The sequence below is a fragment of the Oncorhynchus nerka genome, linkage group LG24 (genome assembly GCF_034236695.1).
Source record: "Oncorhynchus nerka isolate Pitt River linkage group LG24, Oner_Uvic_2.0, whole genome shotgun sequence".
NCBI classification, from domain to species: Eukaryota; Metazoa; Chordata; class Actinopteri; order Salmoniformes; family Salmonidae; genus Oncorhynchus; species Oncorhynchus nerka.
The window spans coordinates 50288478-50312425 of record NC_088419.1 but is presented as its reverse complement, the minus strand read 5'-3'; the positions used below and the strand labels follow the sequence as shown (position 1 = coordinate 50312425).

Genomic DNA, 23948 nt, shown 5'->3' with positions numbered 1-23948 from the left:
GCCTGATTACTAATCAATATACATGTATTGTACCCTGTGAACTTACCCACAGTTGTTTTGAGAGAACTCCATCCCGGCTGACTGATGACTAACCTCGTCTTCTTTTCTCCTGTCCGTTTCAAGATTACCACTTCACAAACAGGGAGGCTATGCAGGAGGATATTGACAAGGGAGAATTCATTGAGACTGATGAGTTTTCGGGCAACCTGTACGGAACAAGGTAGAGTATATATACCGTCAGCTGTGCTTAATTGCCTCTGATTACCTTGTCTCCCATGCCTTGTTGGGCTACTATCCATGAGCCCAGCCTGCCCTCTGGTGGTCCTTCCACATACCTTCCCCCCCAGGACCGAACCGGAGGGTCGGGCGCCAGACGCACCGTCTTGGTCGCGTCGGGACAGCGCGTCTGCATTCCCGTTCCTCGATCCGGCCCTGTGGATGACATGGAAAGAGAACGGTTGTAAAGACAAAAAACATCTGGCTATTCTGTTGTTATTGTTTCTCTTACCAGCCATCCACGTGAGGGGCGCATGGTCAGTAACTAATGCAAACCTCCGACCCAGTAGGTAGTACCGGAGATAATCGAGGGCCCACTTGATGGCTAAGGCCTCTTTCTCTACGGTCGCATATCTCTGTTCCCGATCGCTGAGCTTCCTACTAAATGAAGAGAATCGGCTTCTCTGCTTCACCTTTACCCTGAGCTAGTACGGCCCCGAGCCCTGTGTCCGAGGCGTCGACCTGCACAATGAACTCTTGTGAGAAGTCCGGAGCCTGTAGAACGGGATCAGAACACAGGCCATCTTTTAGCAATTGAAAGGCCTCTTCCGTCTCGTCTTTCCACTCTACCTGGTTTGGCAGGTTTTTCCTGATGAGGTTTGTGAGGGGGTTGGCAATGGTTGCATATCCCGGGATAAAACGGCGATAATATCCTGTTATCCCTAAGAAGGCCCGAACGTCTCGCTTGGTCCGGGGTCGAGGCCAGTCACGAATTGCCCTGGTCTTCTCTGCCTGTGGGCGTATTTTCCCATTCCCCACGGTGTACTCCAGGTATTCCGCTTCGGACAAACCCAGGCAGCATCTATTTGGATTGGCTGTCAACCCTGTGGCTTCCAAACTCACGAGCACCGCCCGTAATCGCAGGAGGTGACTATCCCAGTCCTCGCTGTGGATGACCACATCGTCTATGTACACCGCTGCATACTCTTGATGGGGCCGTAGAATGGCATCCATGAGGCGTTGGAAGGTTGCAGCGGCACCGTGCAGTCCGAAGGGCATCCTCACATACTGGAAAAGCCCCTTTGGGGTGGCGAAGGCAGTCTTTGGGCGATCCTCCGGAGCCACCGGCACTTGCCAATATCCCTTCGTCAAATCCAGGGTAGTGATGAACTTGGCCTTTCCTAAGCGCTCCAAGAGTTCATCCACGCGGGGCATGGGATACGCATCGAATGTAGAGATGGCATTCACGCCCCTAAAGTCGTTGCAGAGTCTCATACTACCATTGGAGTTGGGGATCAGGACTATGGGACTGGACCACTCACTCGTCGAGGGCTCGATCACGCCCATCCTCAACATCTCCCTCACCTCTTTCTTAGCGATGACTCTGCGAGCCTCAGGAATCCTGTAAGGGCGGATATGCACCTTCTTGCCGGGTTCAGTGTGGATATGGTGGAACAGGACATCTGTTTGTCCTGGGAATGGAGAGAATATTTGACCGAAGTTCATAATCAGCTTGTCTAGCTGTCTTGACTCCTCCGGTAGGAGAGTTTGGCCACGGCGCACCTGTGGTAGAGCCTCCTCTTTTCCTTTGCCCTCCAGGGCCATCAAAGCCACCTCCTCCTCTCGTCCATGGTACGTCTTCAGCAGGTTTATGTGAGTTGGACCTTCTTCCTCCTGTCAGGTTGCTTGATGAGGTAATTGACCGGTGAGGCCCTTTTCATTACCTCGTAGGGCCCCCTCCACTGCGCCAGCAAGCGATGTTCGGCCGTGGGCACAAGCACCATCACTTTCTCTCCCACGGTGAACTCACGGGGGTCGCAGACTTATCATAGGCCCGGCCTTGGGTCCTTTGGGCCTTCTCCATATGCTCCTTGACTATGGGCCACACTGCTGACAGGCGGTCTCTCATCAGGGTAACGTGTTCTATTGTGGATCGAAAGGGGCATGGTTGGGTCTCCCAGGTCTCCTTGGCTAAGTCGAGGATTCCTCGACAGGGTCTGCCATAGAGCAATTCAAACGGAGAGAATCCAGTGGATGCCTGGGGTACTTCTCGCAGGGCAAACATTAAGTGTGGGAGAAGCATGTCCCAGTTTTTCCCGTCTCGGGACACCACTCTTCTCAACATGCTTTTAATCGTTTTGTTCAAGCATTCACACAACCCGTCTGTTTGAGGGTGGAATATGCTTGTACGTATCTGTTGAACCTGATATAACCGACACAAGTCCTTCATCAACCGGGACATGAACGGGGTTCCTTGATCAGTTAAGATGGTCTTGGGGAGGCCCACACGAGAGAACATCAGGAATAACTCCTTGGCAATTCCCTTTGACGACATGTTACGCAGGGGTATGGCCTCCAGGGAACTTGGTAGCGTAATCTATAACCACTAGGATGTACTCGTGTCCTCTGGCGGATTTTGGGAGGGGTCCTACGAGGTCCATAGCTATGCGTTCAAAGGGAGTTTCTATGATGGGGAGAGGAATCAAAGGGTTACGTAGGTATGGCCGTGGGGCTGTACGTTGACATTGATCACACGTCCTACAATACCTGGCCACATCCCGGGTGACCCGGAGCCAATAGAATCTCTGCATGATTCTGTCAATAGTCTTGTCTCGTGCCAGGTGTCCTCCTAGGACGTGGGAATGGGCTAACTGTAGAACTGTATCCCTGTATGGCCTAGGCACCATTAGTAATTCCTGGTTTTCCCCCCTTCGTCGTACGACCCAGTATAAGAGACCCCGCCTGATTGCATAGTAAGGAAGAGGGGGCTCACCTGATCTGTCGACGTTCCTTCACCTTTGATCACCTTCACCTTCCTCATGGCCTCCCTTAGGTCTGGGTCTCTATGCTGCGAGGTGCCGAACTGTCACTTTAATTCCTGGGGCAGGTCGACCTCGGTAGAGGGATGTGGAGGTTGTTCCACATCCCCATCAGGGGTGACCGAGGAGAATCCCTTCCAGGTTCCCTCCTCGGATGGAGCTTCAAATATATCCCTTAGCGCCTGGTTGCTCCTTCCTTCCTGCGTTGTGTATAGCCCTTCACATGTGTCTTCATCGGTGGTTTCCTGGAATATCTGTCGTAAACGTTGGGTCGCTATTTCTTCCTCTGCTGCAGAGGACGAGGACGTGGCTACGTCTCCTTGTAGGACTACTACCTCGGGCTTGGATTTTCTCTTCTTTCCTGTCCCCCTTCTTCCCATGCATAACGTCATCTGCCGAAGCTCCTTATATAGGGGACAGTCTCTCCCGATCAATAATGGCACCTTCAGCTGCGGCACTTTCCCGGCCCTGACTGTACATCTTCCTTTTGGAGTGAGAATAAGCAGATTCACAGTGGGGTAATAGTGGGTGTCTCCATGGATACAGGATACGGCTACTTTGTCTGGTAGCAGTGTTGCGGAGGTCACCATCCGCTCCTCTACTAACGTAACCATACTTCCCGAGTCGAGAATAGCTACCACATCTTGTCCTTCGACTCGCACCGGAATCTCTGAGGCTGGGGCTATCTCTGCTAACCAACAGTGTTGATCCTGCCCCCTCATAACGGGATGTGTGGGGGTAGGCAGTGATGACTCCGTGACCATGGGCTCATCCTTGCTAGGACATTGTGGGGCATAATGGTTGGGAGACTGACATTTATAACACCGACCCTGCTGTGTGGTGGCTGACTTCTCCCACCTCCGGGGGGGGCTTGGACGTTTCGGTGGCGAGCGCGCCGGGGTGAGTCGTGGTACGGGATTGGAAGACTCCTTCCGTTCCTCCTTGTCACTTTTTAACAACTCCCCTGTAGACCGATATGTTTCCACCGCCTGGGCTATGTCGTCGGCTGACAACGGGTTGGCTTGCCCCACAACCCTTTTTAAGTCACTGGGTAATTCCCTCAATATCTTGTCTACTACGAGAGTCTCTATCACATGTCCTACTCCCTTTCCAGGTTCTAGCCACTGTTTCGTCAGTCGTATTAAGGCAAAGATCTGGGCACGGACGGGTTGATCAGCTGTATAGGTCCATTGATGGAACTTTACAGCCCTATCTCTGGCAGTCAGCTGGTTCCCGGGACAGGATCTCGGCTTTTAGTCGCCCATAGTCCGCAGCTTCGCGGGAATCCAGGTCAAAATAGGCTTCCTGAGCCACCCCGGTCAAAAGAGGGGCTAATGCGCTCGCCCATTCTGTGGGCGGCCACTCTTCCAAGGTGGCCGTCCTTTCGAAGGTCATGAGGAAGGCCTCAATATCATCCTCCTTGGAGAGACGAGGTAAGATGGCGTGAGCAGCCGCTCTTGGCTTAACTCTAGGTTCTTCTAGTCGGCTCAGCTGTTGTTGCAGGAGTTCTATGGTTGTCTGCTGTGCCGTGATCAATTGTTGTAGTAGGGCGTTATCCATCGTTCTTGAATGGTTCCTCCGGGTCTACTGGAAGAATCTTGATTTACTCACTTATCCTTGTGTCACTCGTCCACCTAATGCCCGCATCCTCCACCAATGTGAGCGGACCAAGTAATTGGGCGTCACTCTAAAGCGGGAAGGTGGAATAAACGAGTCAGGAGTAGGTTTTCTTGATTGAACACAGTTCTCTATTGAGGGCATTTGGTCAACACAAACAGTCCAACATAATCAATGAAAATCTTCCAAGGAAAAACATACATCTTCTTCTCCGGATGAAACCGGTAGGCTTATCTTTAAACTACAACAAAAAGTCACGGGATTGTCACCGTCTTAGTGGTTCTTCCTGGATAGCTCCTCTCTCCCGGTGTCCATCTTCCAGAGATAGTTTTCCCTTTTCTCTGCTGGTTCCATTCTCTCTCTTATAGGGGAAGGAGAGTATGTCATTAGTACCGTCAGCTATGCTTAATTGCCTCTGGTTACCTTGTCTCCCATGCCTTGTTGGGCTACTATCCATGAGCCCAGCCTGCCCTCTGGTGGTCCTTCCACAAGTATGAATCAGTGATAGTTGTGGAAAGATATATAATTTCAAGTTTGTTTTGTGGAATCGTGGATGCAATGAATAAACATAGCTATTTTATTTGTTTTCTCCACAGTAAGAGTGCTGTACAGGACGTGAGGGCCAAGGGCCTCATTTGTATCTTGGACGTGGATATCGCAGGGGTGAGGCACATCAAGGAGACTAACCTGGACCCAATCTACATCTCTATCCAGCCCCCCTCTATTGAGGTCCTGGTAAGAGTCCACAACCATACATTCCACAGGGTTCTTCCACAGCAGGGGTCCGCAACAGGCGACAAATTTGGCCCCTAAGCTATTTTTATTTGGCCCCCCAAAGTTTTAAGTAAAAAAACAAGAAAACATATGTTGTTGGACCAAGAAGACTGTTAAATCACTAGGAATTCAACAAAAAAATAAGTAATTCATGAATCCTGTTCCCTAGTATTCCTATGAATAAATGGATAAATATGTGATTATGAAATTATGTTATTGTGAAATACATAATACCTTTGAGCTTATTTGTGGTCTGTTTGTAGTGTACAAATGATTATGTTCTGGCCCGCTGACCATTCGCTCAGAAAGAAAGCAGCCCGCGTCTGAATCTAGTTGCCTACCTCTCTGCTACTGTATAAACTGTCATTGTTTTTGGGGACCATTGATATGGACAGGAAGAACGTTTGAGGGGTAGAGCGACGGAGACAGAGGAGAAAATACAGAGCCGCCTGGAGGAAGCCCGGACTGACATGGAGGAGTGTAGGTCCCCCATACTATCCTGTGTTAACTGGTTTTAAGACGACACATGCTTGAGGGATAGGAATTGAACTAAGGATAGTCCATTGCATGATTTGAGTAGTATTTCCATAATTGTTTCTTCAATATTTTAGGCAACGAGCCTGGATTGTTTGACATTGTCATTGTCAACAGCGACTTGGATGAGGCCTATGAGAAGTTGCAAAGTGTTCTTAAGGAGGTGAGTCTGAAAAGTGGATGATTGTCTAAAGAGTGGATGGAGGAGTTGTTGACTCGATGTCCACGTTGGACAAGAATCATTTTTGTACTGAGGTTCTGTAAACACACTTTATATTCTCATATCTGTCTCAACAGGAAATGTCGGATGTGATTCTGATGAAGGCCTTTCAAGGCCAAACCTGCTATTTAATTTCATTTTAATAGTGTTTATTGGTAATTAGACCATTGGAACAAGGACTTTGTAATTACAAATGCACTCGCTGAAGGTAATTCCACACAAATCAACTCGCTGAATGAAGGCAATTCCACGTGTGTAGTGACTCATAATCTATTTGATGTAGTTCTTTTATTACACAACGTCCTTGATCCAGTATGCAACTAATATGTTTTGTAATTATACTTTTGGAAGTCACCTGTGTATTACCATGTCAAGAACTCCAACCCCAAATGTGTAAATGAGGCGACATTAAGGCATAACCCTTTTGGTTACTTTGTACTACGTCATAACATTTGACAACCAACTTTGTAATTGCAATGTTGTTATAAAGGATATACATGTATTTACAATGTATTTACCCAAGAGCAAGCAACTTAATATGTAGTTACTGTTTTTGGAAAAGGTAAGACATGCTTTGATTTTGTTAACCTGGCCTCTGTCTCCTCATGATAACTTTTTAGCGTTTATGGCATACAACCAATTCAACATTTTCATAGAGGAACTTTTTAGGTGCACAATTGAAGACACAGATTTGTACATTGTTTACAATGTTTGTTTTTGACAATGTAATGTAGCTACAGGCCTAGCTACTCGTCTACAGCATTGTATTAAATGAGATTGGTTTTGAATATGAATCTTTATTAAATCCATTAAAGGCCCAGTGCAGTCAAACTTCTGTTTTTTTTTTCCCTGTGTTTTGTATCATTTTGCACAGCTGATGAAACTAACACTGTTAAAAAGTTTGAAAAAGATGTGATCAGTGTTATGTCCCGGTAACTGCTGGTTGAAAATACAACCATATACAGGAAATACAACCATATACAGGATCTTCTATTCGGCAGGTTTTGTATGGATGGAATTCTTTGGCCTGCCACATGAGATCACAAGGCAAAATACTTTCATAGACCTATAACAAAGAGACTTTGTAACTACATAGTAATTCAAAAAGGTTACTTCACTCTACCTTAAGTTGCTTGCTCTTGGGTAAGCACATTGTAAATATATGTGCAACCTTTGTGACAACATTCTTCTAACCGTAACATGTGATCAGTGGGGATCCGTGAGAAAAAGCCTTCAGAGAAAGGTCTAAGGATGTGTAAAATGATGTGTTCTTTTTTTAAATTGACATTTAAAATTTAATATTTTTTTCTATAGTTTAAATTATATTCTGATTTCACCTCTTCAGTTTGTGATGGAAAGGGAAGGGTTAAACATGGAAGAGAAAAAAAGGTCCAGTCGGAATTTTTCTTTGGTGGTCTCTGGGGAGACCCATCTAGAAAGTCAAATCAGCCCTTGGCGAGGCCCTCAGACACTAAACCGCATGTTAATGAATTAATTCAATCTTTATTTAACTAGGAAAGTCAGTTAAGAACCAATTCTTATTTACAATGACGGCCTACCCTGGCCAAACCCTAACCCAGATGACGCTGGGCCAATTGTGTGCCGCCCTATGGGACTCCCAATCACAGCCGGTTGTGATACATCCTGGAACCGAACCAGAGTCTGTAGTGACTCCAATAGCACTGAGATGCAGTGCCTTAGACTGCTGCGACACTCGGGAGCCCCTATATATGAATGACAAAGCAATCATCACGTGACACCATTACTTCCTATGTGAAGACTTAATAGCGCATTGAAACCAATTGAAGCAGTTTGAGCTACTCCAGGGAGTGGAGTTGCATGCTAGCTCAGTGCTGCACCCTCTCATTGAGTAACTTAAGTTGAAGGCCTACTGTTTTCAAATGATCCTCATTTGGTGAGTGGCACTGTCTCTATCAGCTCGCTTGTGGTTAGCTATCTCGCTGAAAATAATGCCTGCAAAACATTGTTGCTTTTAAACTTTAGATCACCAGTTATTTTGTGTGCTGAACGTGATAAAATATGTCTGCAATGGGAAGTAACAGTTGTGCATTTCGAAGGAATGGGTTGATTTTAACAGTAGGCTGTGTGTAAATGCTCTCTTTCTTTATGCCATGTCTATGTGTTTTCCAAAAATGGCTCTCTCCTATTTGATGTGTCACTGTTGTCACCACTAGGCTATTGGCGATAGTGAGATAGTGATGGTGTTAGGCTACCACAGGTTGTTTTAAGTGGTTGTTGTTGCTGGTCGCATTATTCCATGCTGAGCATGTGAGTGACAGCCCGATGCTGGCTCAGGCTTGTTTGGTTGTTTAATGATGTCATCAAGAAGTATTGCTACTCCTACATTAGAGCTAGATGTAAGATTATAGGGATCAATGGAAAAAAATGCCATCTATGCATATTCATCTCTGTTTCAGGACCAACTGGTAGATTTAAAAATAGTCGGATATTGTAGATTATTTCGGCAATTTTTTAAAATGAAAGTAGGTAGACTATGAATAAAATACTGACTGTGTCTCTAGATAGTGGCAAATATTTAACATGATACACATTTTAAAATAAAATGGAGAAAAGCCTGGGCATATGATCAAAACATTCTAAAGTGAAGTATCAACCCGCCAGATTCAGCCCTACAGAAGCCTATACATAGCTTGGGTCTCCAAATGTAATTCATGCAAATTATGAGGGCATTCAATTATAATTCCGAATAACGGGGCTGCAGTACATGCCGTGTTGATATGATTTTCAGTTTACTTCCATATGGCTGTGTTCACATTCATCTCCAGGCATCATAGTGAAAAATCATCCCAAAAAATTGCTATGTGTATTTACAATCCCCTTCTCCATTTACCTAACTCTTATCAATAGCTCTTATCAATGTATAAATTACAGTGCATGGAGAAGGCTTTTATTTGTATCTTGGAACCAGCAGGTTCGCTCTACCTTATTCCTGGTTTCCTCGTGAATCACAAATGACTTGCTAACGTTAGCTAGGCTAGGGGTTAGGGTTAGGGCTAAGTTTATGAGTTAGGTTAAAGGGTTAAGGTTAGGCTCAGGTAAAGGGTTAGCTAAAGGATTAAGGTAAGGGTTAGCTAAGATGCTAAGTAGTTGCAAAGTAGCTAAAAAGTGTAGTAAGTCGTTGAAAAGTTTCTAAAATGCTAAAGTTGTCCGTGATGAGATTCAGATTCAAAAACTTTGGGTTGCTAGATGTTCGCTTTATACGCTTTTTTGCCTTAAGTAACCATCTGTCTTACAGCATGTAACCATACGACATGTAACATATCATACTAAATGGATTGTCGTCTCGGATTTACATACAGAATAGTATGAAATGCCTTGAGACCAGGTTGTTATTTGAACTCCACCTCAAACCAATAGTGGGTGAATAGCAAGATATTCTCATGCTTAAATTCAAGGCCAGAATATTCATAGAGAAGGAAAGGCTGGATAAAAAGGGAATAACGTTCTATTTACACGCTCTAAACTCCGGTAGGAATCGGGGCCTAAGTGATGAAGTTAGTTCTTTTTCTTGATTTTTGAGTTTGAGATTTTGAAAGATTACCAGGTCATAGTCTACTAAGATCCACATATCAAGACCATGTCAACCCCTGAGACTACCTGGTGATTTGGTTTTACTGACCCTTTGTAGTTACATGTAGCAATGTTACCCGTTTGGGTTGGAGTTCATAACATGGTAATACACAGGTGACTAACAAAAGTGTAACTACAAAACATATTAGTTACACACTGGGACAAAGAAATGTGTAATAACATAAAATAGAACACGGGTCATTACACAACAGATATGGATTTACCTTCAACAGGTAAATGACAGTCTGTGTTCCAGTTGTGTAATAACCTATACTGATAAACTCTTACTATGCTATTACATCACACGTCGTATGTAACTACAATGTTTTTTCTACAGTTATTGCTTTGTAGTTACATATTTATAGGGGCATCTTAAATTATGGTACAGTGTTACCCAAGTTGGCAATTGTGTGCGAGAGTTGTGCCTTTTCCTTCCTAAGGCCATACAGATTTTATGAAATGTTTCACAGATGACGTTTTTTTGAAAATTGAGGCAAAAAGCGAATTGAAAAAGCAAGTGTGCCTTAAAAAAAAAAAAAACTATAGCGACCTTAGCCCAACACTTACCGACCCAATCAAGCCTCTTGGTGAGGCTAACCTCTTGGTGAGGCTAAAAGAGGCATAGTTCAGCCATAATCTGAGAGGAAGTTGTGTATCTCTTTACTGAAAGATTGAGGACATTATTTTTGCAATAATCTTGCAATTTTTCCTGTACAATTTTGACATTTTTCAGATTTGTATTTTATTTTTGAGATGAGTAAAGAGGGTAATCGCATTTAATTACATTTGTATGGCCTAATGCTCATCATTTTTCCATAATTCTACTCCTCTCCTCAACAGGAAATAGCAAAAGTTCAGGAGGTCATCAAGTCATAAGGAGCTACAGTAACAGTGTCCCAGTCTTCCTCTTGCCTGGTACTTTACGGGAGATATGAAGACTTTTACTCCAGCATGAACAACACCATCTATGATACTGCATCAACACTGAAACACAATAAGATCCACTCCCCTGAGACATCAGCTGATTTAGCCACATAAAGAACTGTTCTGAGCATTGCAGAGAAACATACAATATGCATCTAAGACCAGGGGTTGGAACTGGTTCGAGAAACAGAATCAGAACAAAAGTGATCTGTATTGTTCCAGAACAGAACCGTTATTTTAAAAGCAAGGAAACTACTTTAAAAAACGGAAAACCGGTTAATAATGTTATTTAACATTTCGGACATTTTTATAATAATGGTTCTGTTCAGAACGAAACAATTGAAAAACAATTTTGCTTCCAACACCTGCCTAGGACTCAAGAAGATTGTCTTACATTCTTAGAGTCAATAGATCATGAGAAATGGGTAAGGGTAAGGGAATGGGACATTTGATAGGTACAGTTGAAGTCGGAAGTTTACATACACTTAGGTTGGAGTCATTAAAACTCGTTTTTCAACCACTCCCCAAATGTCTTGTTAACAAACTCTAGTTTTGGCAAGTCGGTTAGGACATCTACTTTGTGCATGACAAGTAATCTTTCCAACAATTGTTTACCGGCAGATTATTTCACTTATAACTGTATCACAATTCCAGTGGGTCAGAAGTTTAAATGCACTAAGTTGACTGTGCCTTTAAACAGCTAGGAAAATTCCAGAAAATTATGTCTTTAGAAGCTTCTGATAGGCCAATTGACATCATTTAAGTCAATTGGAGTCTATGGATGTATTTCAAGGCCTACTGTCAAGCTCAGTGCCTCTTTGCTGGACATCATGGGGAAATCAAAAGAAATCAGCCAAGAACTCAGAAACAAATTGTAGACCTCCACAAGTCTGGTTCATCCTTGGGAACAATTTCCAAATGCCTGAAGGTACCACGTTAATCTGTACAAACAATAGTACGCAAGTATAAACACCATGGGACCACGCAGCCGCCATACTGCTCAGGAAGGAGACGCGTTCTGTCTCCTAGAGATGAACGTACTTTGGTGCGAAAAGTGCAAATCAATCCCAGAACAACAGCAAAGGACCTTGGGAAGATGCTGGAGGAAACAGGTACAAAAGTATATCAACATAACCTAAAAGGCCGCTCAGCAAGGAAGAAGCCACTGCTCCAAATCTGCCATAAAAAAGCCAGACTACGGTTTGCAACTGCACATGGGGACAAAGATCATACTTTTTGGAGAAATGTCCTCTGGTCTGATGAAACAAAAAAAGAGCTGTTTGCCATAATGACCATCATTATGTTTGGAGGAAAAAGGTGGAGGCTTGCAAGCCGAAGAACACCATCCCAACCGTGAAGAACGGGGATGGCAGCATCATGTTGTGGGGGTGCATTGCTGCAGGAGGGCCTGGTGTACTTCACAAAATAGATGGCATCATGAGAAGGGAAATTATGTGGATATATTGAAGCAACATCTCAAGACATCAGTCAGGAAGTTAAAGCTTGGTCCCAAATGGGTCTTCCAAATGGACAATGACCCCAAGTATACTTCCAAAGTTGTGGCAAAATGGCTTAAGGACAACAAAATCAAGGTATTGGACTGGCCATCACAAAGCCCTGACCTCAATCATATAGACAATTTGTGGGCAGAACTGAAAAAGCATGTGCGAGCAAGGAGGCCTACGAACCTGACTCAGTTACAACAGCTCTGTCAACTTATTGTGGGAAGATTGTGGAAGGATAACCGAAACGTTTGACTCAAGTTAAACAATTTAAAGGCAATGCTACCAAATACGAATTGAGTGTATGTAAACTTCTGACCCACCGGGAATGCGATGAAAGAAATAAAAGCTCAAATATATAATCATCTCTACTATTATACTGACATTTCACATTCTTAAAAGAAAGTGCTGATCCTACTTTTTTCTAGGATTAAATGTCAGGAATTGTGAAAAACAATTGATATGTTTATAGGAGTTTATATGTATTTGGCTGAGTTATGTAAACTTCTGACTTCAACAGTATGTGTCGAGTATACAGTAGATCCTAGTAAATGTCTACTTCCTGTAGACAAATAGAAACTACTGCCAAAGCCACTAGACCTTCCCCTAAACCTTCATTGTCAAGGTTCGACATTATACTTAACATGCCCCTGACTTAACATGTGTGATGACCATCCAACATATCATGGACAAACAACCCGAGAAGTAGTAAAACTATAAAACTGTCTTAGCTGTGAAATGTCACATCAGCAGAATACCTTTGAGGTAAACACTACACTGTCTTTTAATCTAAACCGTTTTTTTGGTCCAATAGTAAGAAACCATTCTGTATCCTGTAGTCTAATTTTCTCTCTTGGTTTTAATCAATGATAAAGTTCTTGAGTAATGTTACACAAAAAAAGGGAGGGATATGTGTTGTTGAGTGTATTTGTGGATGAACATGTAACTGGCTGGGTAAGGACCCGAGCACTCAACACACAGCTTTCAGAGGTCACAGGTCAGTCCCGAGGTGGTCAGTTTAACTCTCAGGTTACTTGCTGTAGCCTTCCAGCAGAAAGGAAAACGTGTGTGTCTTGGTGTGTCTGTATTTGCATGCAACTGAGCTAGATGAATAAAAAGCAGGTCAAACTTACCACTGACATACTGTTTAATTAGCCTTTCAGGTACATCCGTCACAAGGTATATGCCACGAAATCAAACACAGGATCCTCAAAAATATGCTTAGTTTACTCGTGATCTTATTCTCCGTTGATATAATCTGTTTCTGCATTTATACATAACAATAAGACAGTTGAAAACATTGCAGTAGTGTAAATATCTATCGATATTTATATATAAATATTTCAATGTTCCTCCTTTTGTGAGACAAAGCCGTATTCTGGTAGGGGCCCTTGCTATGCTTTGGGCACATGAATCATCCTCCTCTGATCTTTCCCTTTGGCTAATGAACCGCAAACATATTGTTAAGATTCACAACAACAAAAACACAAACATTGTCTGAATGGCGAGATGCAACAGCCTTTGTTATTACAAACGTCTAACTGTAAGTCGCTCTGGATGAGAGCGTCTGCTAAATGACTCAAATGTAAAATGTCAAATGTGTTTAGTGTCCAATGCTGCAAACTCAAAGGGATGATGCATTTTACACATCAATATCATCATGTTTTCAAACTCATGCAACAGTATTTGCAGGAAGCATTTAACTAAACATTTCCCTTGATACCATGGCGCTGTCATTCAACCAAAGCCAAAGTCCAAGTCCTTCAGACAAACTTTTAACAAAACTCTAGGCAGCCATTGATACGCACACATTTGACCACTCTCCATTTTAGGTCAACATTTGTAAGACGTCACATATTTTGTGATCAGGATCTGGGCTATGAAGAGACGTCATCCAGCGCCAGTTCATGTGTAAGTCCTTACAAGCCCTACTCTAAACAGAGAGAAGTGTAATTATTGGAAGAACGGTCCTTGCAGCTTGGTGCGGACCTGGTCTCGTTTCACCTCTCTCTCCGTGAGGAAAGCCTGCAGCTTGTCAGTGGAGAAACACAAGATGGAGTCTCTGTGTTTGGAGGGGGCCCGCTCGCCCCGTACCCACGGGTTCTGGAGGCACTCAGCCGCCGAGGGTCTCTCCCTGAAGAAACGCATCAGATGAAACACATCAGGAACATTCTGAAATGGTTTGTTAACACTATCTACCAATTACCCCTCAATGAAACAACTGTGGGTGTGCTTGTCCATCTCAAATAGGCAATGGGTACTGTATAGGTCCTGGTCAGATGTGGTCAATCGACTCACCAGGCCTTGATGCTCAGTGTGTTCTTTATGAAGTTGATTGCTCCCTCTGACAAACCAGGGTAGCAGCGGCCAAACTGGATCTTCCCCTTCCGGATGTTTCTGTCCCTCTCCCAGTTGAGGTCTGAATGGAACGGGCTATCTGCACTCAACCTAGGCGGTGAGAGGGAGGACATATTTGTTTATTTGGATCTTTAGCAGAAGCAACGGCTACTATTCCTGGGGTCCACAAAAAACACAAAACATGACGAGTAACAAAACACTGATAGATGAGGCCAGTCAACAAACATTTAAAATCCAACGATACACAAACGCAAAATAAAAAACATATAATACTAATACTAATACAAAAATAATGTGTGTGTTAGAGTGTGTGTGTGTCCTCGCAGTCCCCTCATATCAGAGGAGAAACAGAAGAATAAATGGCAGTATGGCTGTATAGCGGGGTGTCAAACATACGGATCCGGCCCGCGAGCCCATTCAATCCGGCCCGCAGGGGGTTTCAGTTTTTCTTTGAAAAACGGTCTTAATTGACATTGAAATGACAAAAAAAACAAAAAACCATGCAAGCTTCACAAAAAAATGACATTGTTAAAACATTTCTAGCCTGTCTATGGGTAACAGGGTTAAAGTGTTGTGCTCAACCCGCTCAGTTTTCCACCACAAAACACCCGCAAATGGCCAAAACGATTAGAACCAGCTCACCTGCTTTTACACAGGGGTTTGACTACTTAAAAAGGAACAAGTTTCACCATATTCAAATTTGAGTTCAGTTCTTAAATAATAGCAGCCAGAAATGACTTTGTCAAAACAACATAATAATTAGGGCTTTACAATGACGGTGAAAACATGTTCAGGTTAAATAGGTTAATATATTCCTAGAAGTCACACAGGGAGCACAGAGGGATATGTCAAAATGCTCCATTTTGGCACTTCAGCAAGTCAGATACTGTATATTGAATCGTCCACGTGGTCTTCATTTAATGTAACTGGCTTTTAAAATGCAACACTTGTGCACAATTTCTACTTAAAATATTAAAAGGGACACAAAAGGCACTCATTTCGTGGAACAACCCTTCTTACTTACATTATAAAAGCCAAAACCCCAATAGCCCAGATGTCGGTCTCAGGTCCGACTCCTTGTCCGTCGAGGATTTCTGGAGCTTTAGGAAGGACAATGTAAACTGACAAAACATGACAGATCGAGAGGGCATTCCATTGTTTCCATTAGTACGTGCCAGTGAATTGAAGTCAATCTTTCAAGGAAGAACGTTTATATTCCAGCGGCAGAACACAAAGGTTGAAATGAATTAAGGTTATGGTTAAGGTTAGGTTTAGGAAAAATAGTTAGGTTAATTAAGGTTTGGCATTGTTTCAGTGCGGTTAGGGTAAGGGTTAGGAAAGGCATAACAGTTAACATTGGGTTAGCGTACCCCCATCTGCCATTCTGTTTCTGCCCGTTGTCTGTGGAGAGGCGCTCGATGGAGTCTCTGTGTGAAATGGGAAGACGGATGTAACTGTTCTTCAAGAGCAAAGTTGAGTGATGAAGTTAGGCAAGCTTTTGTTCAGCCTATCATCCCTATCCACCCATCCTCCCCGCTCATCCTTTCCAGTCATTCTCTTGATGTACCTTTCTCTTGTCCCGGAATGTCCTCTATGTTGAGTGTCTGTCCGGGTGTGAAAGACTGAGCGGAGCCCAGGTCTACGATCTTCAGCACGTTGCGGTCCGTCACCAGCATGTTGTCCGACTTGAGGTCCAGGTGGACGACGCGGCGGCTGTGCAGGTAGTCCACAGCACCCAGGATCTGAGCCAGCAGCTCTGCCACATGGAGTTCAGCATAAAGATCTCTGTTTGGGGTAAAAAAAAAAAGAGGGAGGGAGGGAGGGGGAACATAATATATCTAAAACCCATCTTCTGCATCTTTACCAAGTACAGTAAATAACATATTTTTCATCCACACTCTGGAAATTGCAAAACCCATTAGCCAGGCAACGCTACAAAACTAACACACCCCCAAAACACTACTAAGTAATGTTGCAGTGTATAGCAGGCAGCTGTGTCTTTCTGACCTCTCTGTCAGGTTGTAGAGCAGCTCTCTGCCAGCACACAGCTCCTGGATGAGCACCAGGCAGTGGGGGGTAATGTAGGCCGTGTGCAGCTGCACCAGGTGGGGGTGGTTGAGCTTCTTAAGCAGCTGGTACTCCCTGAGCACCAGAGCTCTATTTTCTGGCCTGTAAGGGGTGATCTTGGCAGCAAACAGCTGCTGGCTCTGGCCATCCTGACACTGGGTCACCACGCTGAAACGACCCCTGACATGGACAACACGAAGAGAGAGAGACGGTGAGAGAGATTGCACACATCTGTGCTTTACAGTTAGGAAGGACAGATGTGCAGTAAAGAAATGCTCAATGAGTACACATTCGCGTCGCGTAGGAAAAAAACGGCAACTTTCCTAACCCAGTGTTGACCGTCCAGTACCTGTTGATCTCTGCGAGGAAGCTGTATGTCTTGTGGCTAGGTTGACCTCTTGACCCACTGCCCTTTGATCCTGGGTACTCGGTCTGGATGAGGGGAATGTGGGTCTCTGTAGATGAAAGGAGAACTGTTACGTCTGGCCACAGACTCAAAAAGGGACGTAGAGCACAAAAACAAACTTTCATCAATTAACACTAATTGCCTTTAGGATGGGTTGCCATAACAACAGGGGGAGAAGGGTCGCTGAAAGGTCCTGCCCCCTTCTTGGTGATGCAGCCCACCCTGAATACGTATCCTGCTCCTCTGAGTAAGTCCTTCACTACGTAGCAACTGTCTGTCACCTCCTCGCACAGTAGCTTCCACTCCCCACCTGTGGCAGTAGAGGGTATGAGAATGTTTTATAATTATAATATTTCATGTGCAACAGGTGCATCATCATCATCATCATCATCATCGTAAACATCCGGTAGACAGTGTTGAACTTGTTCGATTTAGTGTCGCTTCACTTCACTGCACATACACCAAAGGCGGCTGGTGGTACGGCGACTCATGGTTCTAAATTGGGGTGGACGGGCGGGTGGTAATGGCTGAAACGGCACAAACGGAATGATATCACACACATCAGACACAGTTTCCATGTGCTTGATACCATTCCATTTACTCCATTCCAGCCATTATTATGAGCCATCGTCCCCTCACCAGCCTCCGGTGACATACACATTTCTGTGGAAAATCAATATGCAAATCTGTGTGATCTGTAAGCAGTATTTTTCGTACCGTCTGTGCTGTACTGAACACAGTAAACCACTGGGTCGCTGGACTGCACTGGTCTCCATACCAGCAGAAATCCACCTGCCTCCAACTGGTGCACATCAGGCCTGGTCAGGTGGATGAGCATCTCTGGAGAGAAAACAGAAAGATAAACATTAGACTTGCAAAGAGGCACACAAAGCCTCTCTCCTGCTGAGTAGATTGCAAATTGAGTCCAAATATACTTCACCTTTGTTATTCTTGAATGCAGGTATTTTAGGTATTTTAAATGAAAATAATGTGGACTTCTTTTTAGCACTCTCCAAGCCAGCGCTCGCCTTTTGCTCAGGTGGAGCAGGAGAGGAACCCTTTACAATCGGCCCTGCATCACACCAAGAAACATAAAGGGTGGACATTCTGATTGTTTCCACTACATGAGAGGGATCCCATTCGGAAAAAGTATACGAAACTAAAAGTGCATGGTAGCTCACCTCCCTTCGTTAAGTCCTCCTTGCTGGACGATTTGGTGAACAGCTTGGTGAGGCTAGAGGCTGATGCCCTCATCTTTTTCCTGAGTGACATGGTGGGGGCTTTGGGCTCCAATTCCCCTAGCGTAGGTCCCTGCTCCGTGCCCTCCAGTTGTGAGTAGGAATGCCCCGCCCAGGACTGCCTACGTAACAGATTCATCAACCCAACCTTAGGTGACATCCTGGGAGACTTCCCCGAGGGCGGTTTGGCCTGGAGGGCCGGGGTGGACGCGTGCCTCTGGAGACGTGCCTCTGTGTCGCTGGCCCTCGAGGGTCTCTCTGGGGCCTTGAAGGACAGGCTGGGGCTGGGTTTCACCGGCAGGATCATCTTCTCTACCTTACCATTATTTCTGGCGGTTGAGTTCTGGTTGGGGTGGGTTGTCCTTCTCGGTGGGATCTGAAGTTGGCCGCTCCGGCACTGGGGCTCCTTATTAGCTTCCACAGCCTCAGACCCCTGGAGCAGGGAGCAGAGGGACATTGTGATCAGGGGCTCCTCCTGGTCATCATACTCATCCCCTGCTCTCCCTCTTTGTGTGGCTGCAAGGTAGCCGTGGGACAGCTCCTCACAAGAGTCCAGCCTGCTGGAGCCCTCAGAGCCATGCTCCAGGATGAGGGACTCAGCCAGGGAGTACTGAGAGCCAGCCAGGTTCCCCGCCTCCTCCTCTGGCCTGAGGCTCTTCTCTGGACCAGCATGGGGCGATTTTGCACACAGTTCCTGAAGCCTGGCCGTAAGCTGTTTGGGAGCCACTGCCACTGAACCTCTTCTACCTCTCACTTGGAGAGGGGAAACGTCCAAGCTCTTCTCCTCTTCCTCCTTGTCAGTGAAATCCTCCTTAAGATTCAAAGCACTCTCCTCTTCTCTACATTTGGCGGATCCTGGTGAGCGTCGGGAGTACTCGTCCAACGACTTGCTCCTCCTCTGTGGTGGTGCATTGTGCGAGAGGCTGACCCCGCTGTCAAAGGAGCAGGACTTGAGCATGGACGACTGCAAAGACCCTCGCCTTTGCCCGTGATTGGTCTCGCCTTCGTCCTCCACATACTCAATGAGAGGCTCGTTGAGGCGGCTAGAGAGGCTTCTGCGGAGTGGCTTGCGGCCCCTCTCCTGCTTCTTGGCCTGGAACTTGTCCCTGAGGGTCATGTGGCGAGCGGACATGGGCGAGAGCTGCGCGGAGCTGTTGTAGAAAGTGCTGCGGATCAGGCTGCTCCTGGCGATGCAGCCTCCTTCACTCCCGGACGCGGAGCCATCATCCCCCTCGGAGAGGTATAGGGACGGGCTGCTTTCTCGGCTGACCCTCCTCTCCCTCTGGGGGGTCGGCTGCTGTGACGCATCCGAGGACCCTATAGACTGCCTGCTTAGGCTCCTCTCCAGCACTCTCATCTGTCCTCCCATCTCCTCCTCCTCGTCCTCCTCCTCCATGGTCCCCTCCTCCTCTTCCTCCAATTTCAGTTTGGCAAAGGGCTCAGGGATCCTGGCTCTCTCCATGAGGGGGTCAAATTCTTCCTCCTCCTCGTCTTCATCCTCGTCAGCTGTGGTGCAATGGTGGAAGAAGTCCCAGGCATCGGCCTCGTCGTACTCAGAGGAGGAGCCGCTGCTCATGGAGGTGCTGCTGGGCTCATGGGGGTCCCGGGGGGCTGTTATGGAGGTCTCCCGAAGAGGGGCATCCAGCAGCTCTGGGATGGGCTTCAGGATTAGCACCGAGCCCAGGCAGGTCAGAGAACGCTGGGTAGAGAGGGGAGAGAATGCAGGTGAGAGAGAAGACAGAGAATTCATACAGAGCTGGGAAAAGACAGTTCAGAAAACACTTGACATAAACAGAGAGAAGAGACAAGAAAACACTGGACAGAGTTAAAAGACTGAAGGCTCTATTTTATCGGCTGGCGCTAAGGAGGCTTATGTTTCAAATGCAGGGTGTTTGCAATTTTGTCATGTTAAAAAACTGGCGCACTGGCATTTTCCAGCCCTAAAGCCAGGTTCCTCGATTTACCTGTCTAACATCAGCTCGCTTGCGCTGAGGTGTGCACTTAAAAACAAGTGCAAAAGTGACAATTTGCTGCAGCCTCGATGGGAATTTTTAAGACCCACTTTTTGTGGCACGTCTTAAAGGAAGTAGTTGATAATGGAATGGATTTTGAGACTGGAAGCGCAGCCTATCTAGCCATGACGCACAGTCACCATGGAAGGAGAGATGTGCCTTTTTTGCCTGTGAATCTCGTATTTATGAACAGAAAAAAATGGTTTTCCCCATTTCGATTTGATTAAAAACCAATCATAGCCTACCTTCCCCTTAATCGAGGCTGGTTTAGCAGCATCGCATACAGTAGGTGTGTCTTTTTATCCTGGCCATTAGCCAAAAGTAGCCTATGAATAAAGGGGTTTTAAATGGTTGACTGAGCTTTGAAATATTTGAGGATTTTGCCCTCATGCTTTTTTCAATATTCACAATTCACATACTTACATTTCGCTTGTTCAAGTAGGCTATCCATTCCAATTTTCAAAGAGCGCCCCTCGTCCAATTACCAAAGACACGCTCCTCCAAAGAATTCAGTCGTCCTATAATGCCATATCAACAACAATTTTTTTTATCTGCCTCGTACATAAGCAACGATACAATCTTGATGGCAAGATGGCGCCGACAGACATGGCAGCTCTGCTTCTAGCTCCTAAGCAACTTTGCAGTATTTCGTTTTTTTTATGTGTTCTTTCTTACATTATTAGCAGAGAAAGTTTTTTTTTCCGTTATTACATACAGCCGGAAATAACTTTGGGATATCAGAGCGACGGTAACTCACCAGCATTACGACCAGGAATACAACTTTCCAGAATTGAATCCTTTGTTCGTACTCCCCAGGGCAATTTATGTTATCCCTGAGGCTGCTCCAAGACGAAGCCGGCGGAGAAGAGCTATTCATAGTGGACTTCTTGCTCTCGTACAAGATTAACATCTTCTTCACCCGCTTTAAGAATAACACAGTGCCACCAGCGTGGCCCGCTCCCATGGACTGTGGGCTCTCGTTCTCCGTGGTGGAAGTGAGTAAGACAGTGAGTGTTAACCCTCGCAAGGCTGCCGGCCCTAGCCGTGTCCTCAGAGCATGCGCAGGCCAGCTGGCTGGAGTGTTTATGTACATATTCAATCTCTCCTTATCCCAGTCTGCTGTTCCCACTTGCTTCAAGATGTCAACTGAACTCCATGACCGCATTGAGAGGCACTCTAGACCCACTTCAATTTGCTTACCGCCCCAATAGATCCACAGACAACGCAATTCCCATCGCACTGCACACTGGAATACCTATGTAAGAATGCTGTTCATTGACTATAGCTCAGCCTTCAACATCATAGCACCCTCCAAGCTCATCATTAAGCTCAGGGCCCTGGGTCTGAACCCCACCCTGTGCAACTGGGTCCTGGATTTCCTGACGGGCCAACCCCAGATGGTGAAGGTAGGAAACATCACCTCCACTTCGCTGATCCTCAACACAGAGGCCCCACAAGGGTGCGTGCTCCGCCCCCTCCTGTACTCCCTGTTCACCCATGACTGCATGACCACGCACACCTCCAACTCAATCATCAAGTTTGCAGACGACACAACAGTAGTACGCCTGATTACCAACAATGGCGAGACAGCCTACAGGGAGGAGGTAAGGGCCCTGGCGGGGTGGTACCAGGAAAATAACCTCTCCCTCAACATCAACCAAACGAAGGACCTGATCGTGGAAGTCAGGAAACAGCAGAGGGAGCACGCCTCTTTCGACATCGACGGGACTGCAGTGGAGAAGGTGGAAAGCTTCAAGTTCCTCTGCATACACATAACTGACAATCTGAAATGGTCCACCCACAAAGACAGTGTGGTGAAGAAGGTGCAACAGCGCCTCTTCAACCTCAGGAGGCTGAAGAAATTTGTCTTGGCACCTAAGACCGTCACAAACTTTTACAGATGCACAATTGAGAGCATCCTGTCGGGCTGTATCACCGCCTGGTATGGCAACTGCACCATCCGCAACCGCAGGGCTCTCCAGAGGGTGTTGCGGTTTGCCCAACGCATCATCGGGGGAACACTGCCTGCCCTCCAGGAGACCTACAGCACCCGATGTCACTAATACTGGAAAATCTAAATCAAAGTCCAAGTAAACAGATTTGACGATATTCTTGCAGAAAAATGGTATGTGAATGTCTCCTTCACGGTTTGCCCAAATGTACCTGGGTGACTACACACTAAAAGTCATGTAGTTTGCTCATACTTCAAGTTGTCTGAAACTTTGCACATCCGATGGTGTCCACAAGATGGCAGCAGTGTAATTACCAGAGTGATGGCTAGATTTGGGGCCTTTCTGTTGCATTTCAAAGATGTCAGGTTTTTTTTTAAGTAGTTTTTTTCTTTGTATTTTCTTCTACCAGATCTATTGTGTTATATTCTCCTCCTCATTAACTTCACATTTCCACAAACGTCAAAGTGGCAGGGTAGCCTAGTGGTTAGAGCGTTGGACTAGTAACCGAAAGGTTGCAAGTTCAAATCCCCGCGCTGACAAGGTACAAATCTGTTGTTCTGCCCCTGAACAGGCAGTTAACCCACTGTTCCTAGGCCGTCATTGAAAATAAGAATTTGTTCTTAACTGACTTGCCTAGTAAAATAAAGGTCAAATTAAAATACCAAGAATATGCATATCCTTGCTACAGGCAGATTTGGGTATGTCATTTTAGGCAAACATTTTAAAAAAGGGGGCTAAGTACATTTAAAACCTTAGACTTTTACTCAAGTGGTATTTTTCTGGGTGGCTTACTCTATTTCCGGCTGGTGCTACGGCGGAATTTAATTTGATTAAAAGCTAAACTTAGAATGATTCACCATCCTGGCTTTATGATGAGAACATCCAGCTGGCATGAAATGTAATTTAGGAGCCGTCTGCTATTTCTGAAGAAATGTGAATACGATCTGTAAGATGGTTCCATTATGTTTATCAAACAGTATAACGGTGAGGGGACATTCTCTTATTTTAATATATACAGTGGGGCAAAAAAGTATTTAGTCAGCCACCAATTGTGCAAGTTCTCCCACTTAAAAAGATGAGAGAGGCCTGTCATTTTCATCATAGGTACACTTCAACTATGACAGACAAAATGAGAAAAAAAATCCAGAAAATCACATTGTAGGATTTCTAATGAATTTATTTGCAAATTATGGTGGAAGATAAGTATTTGGTCACCTGCAAACAAGCAAGCAAGTCAGCTTGTCGAGAGGGGAAAAGAATGCTGCGGGAACAGGGATAGGGAGAGATTGAAACAAATATAGAAATCTGGGCAGGACATTAATTTTAATTACATTTATTCTACCCAGTAGAGTGAGAGGCAAGTCCATCCATTTACAAAGGTTACCCTCCACCCTTTGCAACAAGCTGGCCAGATTGAGTTTATAGAGGTTGTTCAGGTGACCATCCACCATTAGGCCCAAAATGTGAAGCCCATAGGAGACCATCTAAAAGGAAACTTGTGCTTGATGGTATGGTGGTCAAATTTTTATCAAAATTGACCTTATATATCCAGAGAAAGAACTATAACACTGTAGTAGGATCTGCAAGCGATAGAGGGAATGTTCTGGCTTCGTTAGAAATAAGATAAGGTCGTCCGCAAAGAGTGATAACTTATGGGTATGGGGGCCCACCTCAAAGCCATGTATGTCAGGGCACGT

At 45.3% G+C, this 23948-nt stretch overlaps 2 protein-coding genes across 5 annotated transcripts in view; one reads left to right on the top strand and one right to left on the bottom strand.

The window, feature by feature from the left end:
* Positions 1–13350, top strand: part of LOC115108085 (guanylate kinase-like) — a 28968-nt gene extending 15618 nt beyond the window's left edge. For 2 of the 4 annotated variants that reach the window (XM_029632039.2, XM_029632037.2), the window contains 5 exons: positions 124–220; positions 5249–5387; positions 5822–5906; positions 6038–6123; positions 10633–13350. In XM_029632039.2, the coding sequence (XP_029487899.1) occupies positions 124–220; positions 5249–5387; positions 5822–5906; positions 6038–6123; positions 10633–10668 (443 nt within the window). In that variant the 3' untranslated portion in view covers positions 10669–13350. Of the gene's footprint in view, positions 1–123; positions 221–5248; positions 5388–5821; positions 5907–6037; positions 6124–6257; positions 7016–10632 lie in introns of those variants that run through there. The other 2 variants (XM_029632038.1, XM_029632036.1) reach the window with 1 other exon arrangement.
* Position 13351: 1 nt separating this feature from the next.
* The window catches only part of obscna (obscurin, cytoskeletal calmodulin and titin-interacting RhoGEF a), an 81507-nt gene continuing 70910 nt past the window's right edge, over positions 13352–23948 (bottom strand). The window contains exons 71-81 of the mRNA XM_065008498.1: positions 18231–19986; positions 17990–18121; positions 17767–17889; positions 17192–17359; positions 16993–17098; positions 16584–16823; positions 16144–16361; positions 15947–16003; positions 15601–15676; positions 14517–14666; positions 13352–14352 (exon numbers count right to left, since the gene is read on the bottom strand). Of these exons, the coding sequence (XP_064864570.1) occupies positions 14172–14352; positions 14517–14666; positions 15601–15676; positions 15947–16003; positions 16144–16361; positions 16584–16823; positions 16993–17098; positions 17192–17359; positions 17767–17889; positions 17990–18121; positions 18231–19986 (3207 nt within the window). The 3' untranslated portion in view covers positions 13352–14171. The remainder of the gene's footprint in view (positions 14353–14516; positions 14667–15600; positions 15677–15946; positions 16004–16143; positions 16362–16583; positions 16824–16992; positions 17099–17191; positions 17360–17766; positions 17890–17989; positions 18122–18230; positions 19987–23948) is intronic.